This window comes from Heptranchias perlo, unplaced genomic scaffold (genome assembly GCF_035084215.1).
Source record: "Heptranchias perlo isolate sHepPer1 unplaced genomic scaffold, sHepPer1.hap1 HAP1_SCAFFOLD_216, whole genome shotgun sequence".
In the NCBI taxonomy this organism is placed as follows: domain Eukaryota; kingdom Metazoa; phylum Chordata; class Chondrichthyes; order Hexanchiformes; family Hexanchidae; genus Heptranchias; species Heptranchias perlo.
Window position 1 is genome coordinate 536070 of NW_027139230.1, and position 14524 is coordinate 550593.

At 50.1% G+C, this 14524-nt stretch overlaps 1 protein-coding gene across 1 annotated transcript in view; it reads right to left on the bottom strand.

Moving 5' to 3' along the window:
• The window catches only part of LOC137310099 (nuclear GTPase SLIP-GC-like), a 187212-nt gene that overhangs the window by 151478 nt on the left and 21210 nt on the right, over window positions 1-14524 (bottom strand). Inside the window, exons 4-6 of the mRNA XM_067978058.1 lie at window positions 7364-7426; window positions 2892-2996; window positions 1532-1640 (exon numbers count right to left, since the gene is read on the bottom strand). Of these exons, the coding sequence (XP_067834159.1) occupies window positions 1532-1640; window positions 2892-2996; window positions 7364-7426 (277 nt within the window). The remainder of the gene's footprint in view (window positions 1-1531; window positions 1641-2891; window positions 2997-7363; window positions 7427-14524) is intronic.

A 14524-nucleotide genomic window follows, 5' to 3' on the forward strand; every position in this document is an offset into this window, starting at 1 on the left:
GGTACAAAGAACAGCGCCCTTCTCTAGTGAACTGACTGAAGATCAATATAGACAGTCTCGGCACCTGGTACGTCAGGACCATGATGTAGTAATCTCTTTTCCTGGGAGCACCATGGTGCTCTGCCATGACCTGGTGACTCCACCAGGAGTGACAATAAAGGTAAGACCTTACTGAATCCCAGAAACCAAACAGAGGGCAGATAGCCAGGAGATTCAGAGGATGTTGGAACTTGGTGTGATTGAGGAATCAGTGAATGGAGTAGCCTCATAGTTTTGGTTCTGAAACTCGACGGAAACTGGTGGTTCTGTAATGAGGATCTAAATCTGATACCCCGGGTGGATGAGTTGATTGAGAGATTGGGGAAAGCCAATTCTCTCACCACCTTCGATCTGACAAAAGGGTAGTGGCAAGTCCCTTTTACATAGTTGGTGAAAGAGAAAACTGCTTTCACAGCTCCCGAAGGGCTCTCTCAAAACATGTCATTTGGATTGCATGGCATACCCGGTATGCAGCAGCACTGGATGATGTAATCATCTATAGTACGGACTGGGGTTCCCATTTACATAGAGTAGAGGCTATATTAGGCAGCCTAAAGAGATTAAGGGGGCGGGGGGGGGGAAGCGGCCTCGGCGGGGGGCGGGGCGGGGCGGGGCGGGGTGGGACGGGACGAGGCGGGGCGAGGCGGGGCCGCAAAAGGTACCGGGGACTGTGACAGTGTACTAGGTGTTGCCAAAGGTACTGTAGTTTGATGTTGTGTGGAGTGAATTAAAAGACAAGTGTTTAGCGGTATGAATTGGTCAAGGACTATCATTTGTTGTATGAAAAAGGTTATGAGATGATTGGACTCTGACATATGGTATAAAACCAGTACTTACCCCTAAAAGGCAAAGGCTCCACTTGTGCAGATCATGAACCATGGTCGACAAACGAGGTAAGAGACAGAATTAAGCTAAAAGAAAAGGTTTACACAAATGCAAGGAAAAGTGGAAATCAAGCAGACGAGGAGAGCTTTAAAAAACCATAAAGGGATCTAAAGAAAGTAATAAAGGAAATGTGAAAAAACCTTACACAGGATGTAAATATATTCAGAGAAAGAGGCCGAGAAATTCGATCGAGCTCAAATAGGTGTGCAGAGGGCGGGCAGCGTACTGCCCCCCACATAGTCAATGCAGGCAGCAAGTAATATTCATGCTGGTTGTACGCTGATATGGTGGGGGGGAGGGATACAATATCGGTGGTCCATGGCACTACTTAAAGGCAGCCAGCACCTTTTTAAAGGGGAGGTGCGTTCTGGCTGCAGACACCCAGGAACAACTGGCTGAACAAGTGACTGAAGGAGGCAGCGAGCAGGCACCAAGGTTATCCAATATTGCACCTAACTGGATCACACAACTGGAACCTGACCAAATAAAAACAAAGAAAAATGATATAAAAATATGAAATTAATTGAATTGGACACATGAAAACGGATTGGGGAGTTCTCAATACTCTGGTGTTTTCTGTTGACACCTCATTTTGTACCGTACATACTTCAGAGAGTCGAGCAGTTCCTTTTCATCGGAGTCAACGTAGTTCACATTCTCCAGATTCTCGCAAATCTCTTCTACGACTTTCTTTGTTCTTTTTTCCCATTCGTTTACTGATAAAGTAATGAATTTGACAACACAAATGAATGCAGCTGACAGTGAGGAGCAGGCTTCTAACAGTAGGTAGAAAATTGACATAAAAGAATCTCTCTCAATGCAGTCGTCATCCAGACTGGAATCTTCCTTTAAGGATAATTTTTTTTTCACTGGTCGATCTCCTGTGGTGATGCTCGTGGTAAGTCAGTGGGTACAGTGGGGGAAGGGCTGGGATGAAGTGGGGGTCAGGTGGGTTTGCAATGGAAAGATTAGAGATTTCAACAAGAAAGGAATGGATTTGAAGTGGTGGGGGACTGTTTTTCAAATATCGAGCTACATATATTAATAATCTTACATCCCAAACACTTCCTGTTACCTTTTCCCATCATAAATTCCTACATTCACATTTATAAGGAAACTGCCCATGTAAACATGTCATGCTGTAATTACACCCTTCCCAGTGCTGATACTGCAGTCCTATTGTCCCGAACTAGATAGTGTATTAATTTGCCCTCTGAACCACTCTTCTATCTGAAAATTAGGTCAGTCACTGATTGGTGTGAGGGATGCTTGGTGGGAGGTTCAGGAGGTGTTTGGTGATTGGTGGGTGGTACCAATCACTGGCCCAGTAACACACCAATCACTGGCCCAGTAACACACCAATCACTGGCCCAGTAACACACCAATCACTGGCCCAGTAACACACCAATCACTGGCCCAGTAACACACCAATCACTGGCTCAGTAACACACCAATCACTGGCCCAGTAACACACCAATCAATATCCCAGTAACACACCAATCAATATCCCAGTAACACACCAATCAATATCCCAGTAACACACCAATCAATATCCCAGTAACACTCCAATCAATATCCCAGTAACACTCCAATCAATATCCCAGTAACACTCCAATCAATATCCCAGTAACACTCCAATCAATATCCCAGTAACACACCAATCAATATCCCAGTAACACTCCAATCAATATCCCAGTAACACACCAATCAATATCCCAGTAACACTCCAATCAATATCCCAGTAACACACCAATCAATATCCCAGTAACACTCCAATCAATATCTCCGTAACACACCAATCAGTATCTCGGTAACACACCAACCACTGATGAAGAAGTGTATTAATCATTGTGATTGGATAGTTTTACGACTAACTGGAACTCCCCGTTTCATAACGATGAGAAGTCCACTATCCCAGCCTCCTCCCCCGCTTGTGGTCGTTAAAGTGCCCAAAATATTATACTCACAGTTTTGCCACAATTTATAATCTTCTTCTGGCATATCAGGGCTAAAGGCTGGTTCTTTGCGCCTCTTCCGCCCTGTAAATTCAGCTGACAAGTTTCTCTTGGTTCCTTGGAAAGTTAATGTTGACAAAATTTACGATATCATTGTCATCCATTGTCTTCATCATCCAATATTATCATCATCCATTATCATTATCCTATATTATCAAATGGTATCAAATTTATCAAATGATAATATGCATAACTCATAATACAGACAGAGAATACACGAGAAGTTATAAAATGATGTTCAATTCTGTGCGCCACACTTTAGGAAGGATGTCAACGCCTTAGAGAAGGTACAGAGGAGATTTATGAGAATGGTACCAAGGATGAGGGACTTCAGTTATGTGGAGAGACTGGAGAAGCTGGGATTATTCTCCTCACAGCAGAGAAGGTTAAGGGGAGATTTAATAGAGGCATTCAAAATCATGAATGGTTTTGACAGAGTAAATAAGGAGAAACTGTTTCCAGTGGCAGAAGGGTCGGTAACCAGAGGACACAGATTTAAGGTGATCGGCAAAAGAGCCAGAGACGACATGAGGAAACATTTTTTTACGCAGCGAGTTGTTATGATCTGGAATGCGCTGCCTGAAAGGGCGGTGGAAGCAGATTCAATAATAACTTTCAAAAGGGAATTGAATAAATACTTGAAGGGAAAAGATTAACAGGGCTGTGAGGAAAGAGCAGGGGAGTGGGACTAATTGGACAGCTCTTTCAAAGAGCCGGCACAGCATGATGGGCCGAATGGCCTCCTCCTGTGCTGTACCCACTATGAACACGGCCTGATAATACACAAAACGTTAGGAAACGCAGACCGCTGATTCGTGGATTGATGATGTGCAGAGAAGCTGTGCAGGGACGGCTGGAGATGCTTCTCGCTGCCTTTTCTGGGAATCCTTTCTTGAGGGCCAAAAAAATGGGTTTCTCACTGTTTCACTATGCAAGGATCTTGGTTTGATTTTTATTAAAACCTTACTATTAAGTTAAATTTAGCTCACAGTGGGGTAAAATGTTCCACAGCAGCCCACAGTCATGGGGGAGATTGTGTATCAAAGCTGGATGGGCCATTTTATGCCATGTTGCTTCCCACATACGATTCCAACTTGATACAATCAGATTCATTAATTCAGCCTGAACAGGAGATTGGGTGATTATACTGATGTGGCTTCCTCCCAATGAGCCAACCGGACAAACTGGCCTGATGGCCGTAGCTCGCCAGCTCGGTGAACATGAGGCTCCAGGCCCAATATTAGGTGCTCATAGAGTCATAGAGTTATACAGCACGGAGAGAGGCCCTTCAGCCCATCGTGTCCGCGCCGGCCATCAGCCCTGTCTACTCTAATCCCATATTCCAGCATTTGGTCCGTAGCCTTGTATGCTATGGCATTACAAGTGCTCATCCAAATGCTTCTTGAATGTTGTGAGGGTTCCTGCCTCCACAACCCTTTCAGGCAGTGAGTTCCAGACTCCAACCACCCTCTGGGTGAAAAAGTTCTTTCTCAAATCCCCTCTAAACCTCCCGCCTTTTACCTTGAATCTATGTCCCCTTGTTATAGAACCCTCAACGAAGGGAAAAAGCTCCTTAGTATCCATCCTATCTGTGCCCCTCATAATTTTGTACACCTCAATCATGTCCCCCCTCAGCTCCAAGGAAAACAAACCCAATCTTCCCAGTCTCTCTTCATAGCTGAAGCGCTCCAGCCCTGGTAACATCCTGGTGAATCTCCTCTGCACCCTCTCCAAAGCGATCACATCCTTCCTGTAGTGCGGCGACCAGAACTGCACACAGTACTCCAGCTGTGGCCTAACCAGTGTTTTATACAGCTCCATCATAACCTCCTCGGGCCTCTCCATTCAGACGGAGCAATTTCTAGGCCACTGTGTTGAGATGGTCCCATTCATTTGTGAACAGCAGGAGATAGTTTCTCAGGGGCCCCTAAATGGTGTGTGTGGTGGGGGGGGGCAGTAGCGACTGGTCCATTCCCAGACAGGGGGAGGGTCAGAGGTCAGGCAGCTGGTTTCCTGTGCAGGCAGGGAGCACCAGGGATAAAGGATAGGGCCAATCGAGTTCAAAGTGTGTGTGTTAGTCCACTAACAGGGACAGTGTGGAGTGCATTGTTCTTTCATATGTTGCTGGAAGTGTTACGAAATAAGTCAAAATTGAGGATTTGCTACTCTGTTCAGTCACGAGTAATCTGTAAAATTAAGCAGCCTCTTGATTATTCATTGGTCCGATCTCACGAAAGTATTAATCAGTCTGCCTTTTGGAAGTCATGAGAAGCAGACACGAGGGAACATGTGAAATGACAGCGTCCAGTTCCTTTAACATGGGGCTTTATGATTACGGCCCTGGGTCATGCTATCGTCTGACTAGATATAGGGCAGTAAAGAGTTTGTTCAGTATTGCGGTAATAAGTATGTACTTTACCCGGTGACCTGTGCAATCCTTTATTGCTGGTTAATGAATATTGTACAGAACGTGTGGATGGAAACCATTGTTCCCTCTAAGCTGCAAGCATGCGTGACTGCGCAGCAGTCTGTTGTGGGCCACGCACTTAAACATTCCGTCCGTGCACCAAGAAAGTGCTTTCAGCCCCCCTCCCTCACGCTGGCCGGACCCCGGCCCCCCTCCCTCACGCTGGACGGACCCCGGACCCCCCTCCCTCACGCTGGCTGGACCCCGGGCCCCTCTCCCACGCGCGGGCCGGACCCCGGGCCCCTCTCCCTCACGCTGGCTGGACCCCGGGCCCCTCTCCCTCACGCTGGCTGGACCCCGGGCCCCTCTCCCACGCGCGGGCCGGACCCCGGGCCCCTCTCCCTCACGCTGGCTGGACCCCGGGCCCCTCTCCCTCACGCTGGCTGGACCCCGGGCCCCTCTCCCTCACGCTGGCTGGACCCCGGGCCCCTCTCCCACGCGCTGGCTGGACCCCAGGCTCCTCTCCCACGCGCTGGCCGGACCCCAGGCCCCCCTCCCTCACGCTGGCTGGACCCCGGGCTCCTCTCCCTCACGCTGGCTGGACCCCGGGCTCCTCTCCCACGCGCTGGCTGGACCCCAGGCCCCCCTCCCTCACGCTGGCTGGACCCCGGGCCCCCCTCCCACGCGCGGGCCGGACCCCGGGCCCCTCTCCCACGTGCTGGCCAGACCCCGGGCTCCTCTCCCACACACTGGCCGGACCCCGGGCCCCTCTCCCACACACTGGCCGGACCCCGGGCCCCTCTCCCACACACTGGCCGGACCCTGGGCCCCTCTCCCACACACTGGCCGGACCCCGGGCCCCTCTCCCTCACGCTGGCCGGACCCCGGGCCCCTCTCCCACGCGCCGGCCGGACCCCAGGCCACAGGCCCTCCTCCAGCTCTGCCTCCCTTGTCCCCAGTGCTCCAGCCCCAGGTAGGCTGCTCTGCCTCTGGTGCTCAGGAGTGTCTGAGTGTCCAATCCCACGGCTCTGGCCCCAGCCGCCGAATAGTTTATCGCGTTGTTAGGAAATGCAGTCAGCGAGCAGCTGATTGGCTGTGCGGAAACCAGACCAGGAAGTGAAATGAAACAGATGTGTTTGTCAGCGGCCAATCAGAGACCAGGCACCTCCGCCCAATCAGAGACCAGGCACCTCCGCCCAATCAGAGACCAGCAGCCCATACATGGAAGCAGCCAGAACTAATGAGACCTGTAACCTGTACAATTGGAATGCAATAATTTGTTAAACCTCGCTGAGGAGTCAATGGAGGGCGTGGGAAGGGGAGAGTTTTAATTAAACTGTTCCCTATCCCCAAATTCACACGGACTGATTTGACAGCTGTTTTGTATTTCAATTTAAAAATTCTGATTGCACACGGTTTATTTCTGTTTGAATCATTAAGCTGATTCAGCCAAAAGCTGACTGGAATCGTTCCCATCAGGTAATTTTTAATAAAATATAACGAGACTGGTCTGCTCAATCCTGGTGCAATTTAAGAAACCCATTTCATAAACTATATTAATTTATCAGCCAATATAACATTAAATTGTTACAATTATCCATTATTTTGTACATTTCTTCTGTTTGTTATTTACCCTGAATAATGTTTTCTAAGATGTCTGTTTAAAGTTGTGATTTTTTACGGTGGCACACACCCTTTATATCTGTTCACAAACCCAAATTCACTCCACACATGGCCAAAAAAAATTCGAGGGAACCTTGGTGAAAACTGTGGATTCGAGCTTACTGCTGCTGTGAGTACACAGGACAGGGGCAGAGGACGGCTCCAGCATTCTGGGACACTGGCTCATCACTCCCCCAATCTGCTGTTACCAGTTCTGCTCCTCCCCTTTAATGAGCATCACATGACTGCGTACTTTCCTGGCCTGTCTGTAAACCATCTCATTTCATTATCATGTTTGCATATTGTTCATACAAAAAATGAAACAGAAACGTTGATAAAAGTGTTTGAGACCTACCTTTGGGTGTACCACTGCGGCTGGTTGCCCCACAGTTATCGGACTCCCCTCTGCAGGCCGAAGCTGAAAGACAACAGTTTGAATTCATAAATGGAGAGGACAAGACCATTTCTTTCATAAACATCTCCGGCAAACAACAGAGAGGCTGCTGGGAGCCGAGGCCTGTCGTAAAACCAAGTCTAATGTCAAAAACACGCCAAAGATGGCGGCCCCTGGCAGGACAGAATCCACAGGCTGAATTTAAACAAGAAATTAGCTGAATGTCTATCTCAAGTTTTCAAAAATGCAAGAAATGTATTTTTTGTCCGACTACTCAAAGAAGGGCCCGTTGTGACAGCTTTCCCTGCAGAATTTCTTCAAGTCGGAACTGCGAGACGATAAAAGACCAATGTTCCTCTAGTTCTCCTTCTACCATGCTGATAGTCACATGATACAACAATGATGGAGCTGTTGACCAATGATAGCAATCATTAGCCCCGATTTTAAATGGGGGCAGGTACGGTTTGCACGAGCCCTGAAGCAGGAGGTCACAGACGGGGACCCACGGGATTGGTCTCCGGCAGTTAGGTAAGTGGTAAGATGGGGGGGTCGGGTGACAAAAGCGATTGGGGGAGTGGGGAGTAAGCCCGGGACAAGGGAGGCCCAAGGTTTCCTTGTTTGACCCGGAGGAACACTCCTGGTCTACAATCCCTCTCCCGACAGGTCTGGCCGGGGTGGGGGGGAAGCCGTCACTGCTCCACCGCTCAGGCCTCCGACTAAAATATCAGGTCAGGCCCCAATCTGCAAAGGACCCCACAGCTTGGGACAGGTGTCCTCCTCGTCTGCTCAAAAGAGTAGGTTAAGATCGGGACACAGCAGGAAGGCAGTGTGATCGGAGAGGGCAAGTTGTTCCACTCATTTTAACTGCTCCCCGACCCGGTTTCCACCAGACGAGCGAGTTAAAATCGGTTAGTCTACAGACCCAGAAATAACACGAGGAAAACCGCGGTGGAGGAGAGCTTTGGGAACCATAGGTCCAAAGTGTCCCCTCCCAAGTGTTGACCGTGTATATGTTCCGCCTTCAGCTGTTCCACATCATTTTCATGTTCAGCAGCCTGAGAGTTATTCGAAGTGTAGCCGCCCCTCACAGTCCAAACTCTACATCGTCTTGTTTCTGCCCCTGCTGAGTGTGTGGATCAGCATTGAGAACAATCCCATCCGCAGCAAACTGCATATTGCAATTTACGGAGGATTCCACTACACCCTCCACAGGCCTGAGATTTGATCGGCTAAAACAATAAATCAAAAGTATTTCGAGAATCGGGTAGAAAAGGGCAGAGGTCGGGCGAAGGTCAGAGACGGGTCAGAGGTTGGGCAGAGAAATCGCACCGCCCGCCCAATGTCACGTGCAGGAGGCCCGATCCATTCTTGCGGTCGAGCCTCATTAAAATAAAATCAGCAAGTTGCCAGCGCTGAGCGAGCAATGACAGGGGGGGATCTCTTCAAAGGGGGATGGGATCATGCAATCCTGTGGGGTGAGGGGGCTGCAGAGGGACCGGCAGAGGGTGGGACGATTTTTGTGAGGCCAGGAGGAGCATTCACAGAAATCATTTCAAATCCTTTCCCATGCTGTTTGCGGAGTGGCCTCCTGTAGTCCCTTTAAGGAGCAGGTACAGCGCACGCCACTCGCTCTCCCACCAGAATCGCCTCGGGGGTCCTGATTTAAATATTGTGATGAGGCTCCTGCCTGCTTTGGCCGCCGAAATCGAGGCCCGCTCCAAAATCCCTTTGGGTGGGCTTCAAGTGGCAAGGGAGCAATAAGTTTCTTTTCACATTTTCATCTCACTACCGCCCTGATTTCAGCATCTTACAGGTGATAAGGAGACAAGAAACGTCCCCAGAGTGTTGGATAAACACGAGAGTACAGCCAGGAGGTGAAAGAAACATCCCCAGAGCTCCCAACAACCCTGCTCCAACAACATCCAAACTCCATGTGACCTGACCAGGGGACACTGAGAGTATGAGGGCAGTTTCACCCTCTGTCTAACCCGTGCTGTACCTGACCAGGGGACACTGAGAATATGAGGGCAGTTTCACCCTCTATCTAACCCGTGCTGTACCTGACCAGGGGACACTGAGAATATGAGGGCAGTTTCACCCTCTATCTAACCCGTGCTGTATCTGACCAGGAGACACTTGATGCCAAGACTAGGTACCAATTGTAAATTGTTTTCATTGCCCAGCACGAACAACCTTCACTTCGATAAACACAAATGTTCACTGAATCAATAGTAATGAAGATTCTTTTTGTGCGGCTCATAAATTCCATACTTTAAAAAAAGGGCCTTAGAAATCTGATAGAATCATAGAATCATAGAATGGTTACAGCACTGAAGGAGGCCATTCGGTCCGTCGAGCCCGTGCCGGCTCTCTGCAAGAGCAATCCAACTAGACCCAATTCCCCGCCCTTTCCCTGTGACCCTGCAAATTTTTTCCCTTCAAGTACTTATCCAGTTCTCTTTTGAAGGCTATAGAATCATAGAATCATAGAAGTTTACAACATGGAAACAGGCCCTTCGGCCCAACATGTCCATGTCGCCCAGTTTATACCACTAAGCTGGTCCCAACTGCCTGCACTTGGCCCATATCCCTCTATACCCATCTTACCCATGTAACTGTCCAAATGCTTTTTAAAAGACAAAATTGTACCCGCCTCTACTACTGCCTCTGGCAGCTCGTTCCAGACACTCACCACCCTTTGAGTGAAAAAATTGCCCCTCTGGACCCTTTTGTATCTCTCCCTGATTGAAGCTACCTCCTCCATCCCCTCGGGCAGTGCATTCCAGATCATAAAAGTTTTTCCTCATGTCGCCTTTGGTTGTTTTGCCAATCATCTTAAATCTATGCCCTCTGGTTCTCGACCCATCTGCCAATGGGAACAGTTTCTCTCTTTCTACTCTGTCTGCATCCCTCATGATTTTGAACACCTCTATCAAATCTCCTCGCTGGGGTTGTTCCAAGGGGAACAACCCCAGCTTCTCCAGTCTGTTCACATAACTAAAGTCCCTCATCCCTGGAATCATTCTCGTAAATCTTTCCTGTACCCACTCTGAGATTGTTGGAAGAAACAGGATTGCGGGTTACTGGCAGTGCAGGGCATGCACTGGAGGCTTGAGGTCAGCTTCCAGCTTGTGGCACAACTCAGTGATGGCTTCCCTTGTGAAATGCGACCTCTTCAAGCACTGGTTCAGGGTCAGGTTGAGCTAGGAGCACCTTGGTCTGTATGTTTGGGAATGGTGTGTGGAGGCTATCAGTCTCCTGTGGTGCCTGCCCAGCCTGTCCTTCCTTATCAGATAGATCTAGGAGCACTTTGCTCTGTACATTCTGTTCTCAGGGTAAAACTGTAGCAGGTGATTGGATTTTTCGCCAGCTTTCAGAAAGGAAGAGTAGACAAAAGTTCCAGTCACAGTAAATGGAGCGAAGGACCCAAAACACAAAAAGGCCTCAACACTCCCAGGTTCAGGGAAGGTGGAAAAGAAGGTTTCTGAGATGGGGTGGGGGGGGCGGGGGGGGCAGGAGTTTGGGGCCGAATCCAGTCTTGGCAGGATTCACCAAAGTGTCTCTATAAATGTTGGCGGGGTGTCAGGACATGTGTGGAGCTTTTACACCAAGAGCTGTGTCTGCCCATTCTGCCCTTACAAGGCCTCAGGGAAACTAGAGTGAGTTCTACTCAGGTCCTCAGGAAGGCCACAAACCGTCACTAGAGGGGATCAATTACTTTTCCCAAGAGGACCGCTTGCTCCATTAGGAGCAGAAGATGTTAAAAGGCAGAGGTTCATTCGGTCTTTTTGATATTCTGTCCAGCGGTTCAGAGCAGACACAACAAGCCCTCCCCGGCTGGGCAGACGGTCCTGTCCTCATGGTTTGGGACCGTGGTTTATGTCTTTGGACTTGAAGATGCTTCTTCCATTCCAATGCACGTGTGTTGGTGGAGTGGGATCCCAGGAATTTCAGGGCAACCGAAGGGAGCAAGGAATGTGTAATACAGAAATTGGAAGGATTAAATATTCAAAAATCCCCTCGCCAAGATGGGATACATCTTCGAACCCTCCAGAAGTGAGCGATGCAATGACATTTTCACAGCTCCATAAATATTGATGGGGCAGCTGTGAACTGGAGGAGTGCCAGTGTAGTTCCAATTTTCAAGAGAACAGGAAGGCACAAAGTTCACAGTTCCAGATGTGCCCCCAGTGCATCTGGAGAGAGCCTTTGACTTGTGCGGTGGTCCTGAGAGAAGGTCCTGTGGAGGATCTCGTGAGAGGTGAAAGGTCGTTTTGCCACTTGGCAGCACAGTGTGGATGTAATTGGGTTGCTGGCTGACACAATGTAATTAATGCTATTCAAATGTACATCGGACATTCTGTGTCTGTTATCACTAAATACTTTCAGGAAACAGGTTAAACACTTATGAGCAGAGCTATTATAGCAAAGAGGGTAAATTTCCCAATTGCAAACTCCAGTTTAGAGTTGTTGGAAATACATGTGTTGCATTGTTCTCCCTGAGAGAGGAGCGGTCTCACTCAATAGGTCGATGATGACAGCACACGCTCAGGCTTGTTCTGCTTTCTTTCGTCAGTTGCACACCACTTAATTTCCATTTGTGGCAGTCGAGTGGGCTTTATGGAATTTCTGCGGCTCTGTTAACTTTACATGTTATGAATGACGTTCCTGCCCCTTCTGCAGCTCGAAATGCAGTGACTGGTAGGAAAAACATCTTGTTTGTTCAACTGCTTGAGAAAACATAACTGTTGACAAAAATCCAGGGGACCATTTCCAGATGCTGTGCCCTGGAGGCGACACAAAGATCCTTTCCAACGCTGCTCTGCCATAACTCACAGTAATCGCTTGACATTGGCTGAGCGATAATCCCATGTAACATAGGAACTGGAGGAGGCCATTCAGCTCCTCGAGCCTGTTCCACCATTTAATTAAATTATGCTGATCTGCACCTCGACTCCATTTATTCGCCTTTGATCTATATTCCTTCATACCCATAACTAACAAAAGTCGATCGATCTATGATCGTGCTAAACCCCAGTACTGGCACTTTGCCCACTCTCACCAACATGACTGGCACTGAGTGCCACCACTCTCGGTGGCTTGGTTTGATGCTCAGCTCATGCCCATCCTTCAGTCACCTTCACTCACCCTGCAGCGGGGCCTCGTGCTCCTCTGTCCTGCAGTTAAACACCGCTTTAAGTTATATAATAGAGCAATCAGTTGAGCAAGGAAATGGAACAGCAGAGGGGGCTCGAAGGGGAGAGGTTTCGTTTCACCCACATTAGAAAGAGGAGCAAAATGCGAAGGCTGAAAGGCTGAGGGAAAAAAGAGCTGAGAAAAAGGTCAAAAGTTGGTGAGTGAAGTGGAGTGGGAGGAGAGGTAGTGAGACCAAAGCTAGAGACCCCTTACACCGAGACACCAAATCTCCTGGTGGGTCTCCTCCTGGACCTGGCCAAGGTGGCCATCCACTGGTCCAGACTGGATGCAGCCCATTGTAGGGGGGGGTGCCCGGTTGGCCCTGGAAAAGGACCAAGCGGTGTCCGCTGGTACGCATGAGGCCTTCTGTGACCGTTAAGGGGCACTTTTATTTGATTATAGTTGATGACACTGGGGCAACAGTTTCTCACTTACTGGTTTATTTAAAGAGGAGACTAAATCCAATGACCATTATACTGAGACTATAAAATAGGAATCAGAGAGCCTCAGTGAGGGGAATAGACATGGGGGTGAAACCAGCTTTAGTGAGGGCCAAAGGCGGGTAATGGATAAAGATCTGACGGTGGAATCAGATGGCGGCTGCTGGAGCCTGGTGACATGTTACTGTCAGAAGCCCTTTGCAGGCAGTCCAATGATTGGATGTAACCAGCACAACGCCTGGATCACCTGCTCTTGTGTCAAAATCCCAAAGTCACATGACCCTGATGTCTTTTTCTGTGAGAAATGTATAGAAGTGAAAGAAGGGAGGAAATCGGGCTCAGGACAGGAAGAAGGTTCCTTGAATGAACAATTCATGAGCCTGTACTGTGACTCGTAAGTTTGAGGTATATAAAAAAAAACATAAAATGAAAATGGACGTGTCTCGTGACAATGGCATTGACAATAGCATTTTCCAACACCGACCCCAATCCGAGCCCCCGACACCGACCCCAATCCGAGCCCCCGACACCGACCCTAATCCGAGCCCCCGACACCGACCCTAATCCGAGCCCCCGACACCGACCCCAATCCGAGCCCCCGACACCGACCCTAATCCGAGCCCCCGACACCGACCCTAATCCGAGCCCCCGACACCGACCCCAATCCGAGCTCCCGACACCGACCCTAATCCGAGCCCCCGACACCGACCCTAATCCGAGCCCCCGACACCGACCCTAATCCGAGCCCCCGACACCGACCCTAATCCGAGCCCCCGACACCGACCCTAATCCGAGCCCCCGACACCGACCCTAATCCGAGCCCCCGACACCGACCCTAATCCGAGCCCCCGACACCGACCCTAATCCGAGCCCCCGACACCGACCCTAATCCGAGCCCCCGACACCGACCCCAATCCGAGCCCCCGACACCGACCCTAATCCGAGCCCCCGACACCGACCCCAATCCGAGCTCCCGACACCGACCCTAATCCGAGCCCCCGACACCGACCCCAATCCGAGCCCCCGACACCGACCCCAATCCGAGCCCCCGACACCGACCCTAATCCGAGCCCCCGACACCGACCCTAATCCGAGCCCCCGACACCGACCCCAATCCGAGCCCCCGACACCGACCCTAATCCGAGCCCCCGACACCGACCCCAATCCGAGCCCCCGACACCGACCCCAATCCGAGCCCCCGACACCGACCCCAATCCGAGCCCCCGACACCGACCCTAATCCGAGCCCCCGACACCGACCCTAATCCGAGCCCCCGACACCGACCCCAATCCGAGCCCCCGACACCGACCCTAATCCGAGCCCCCGACACCGACCCCAATCCGAGCCCCCGACACCGACCCTAATCCGAGCCCCCGACACCGACCCTAATCCGAGCCCCCGACACCGACCCTAATCCGAGCCCCCGACACCGACCCTAATCCGAGCCCCCGACACCGACCCTAATCCGAGCCCCCGACACTTTAAG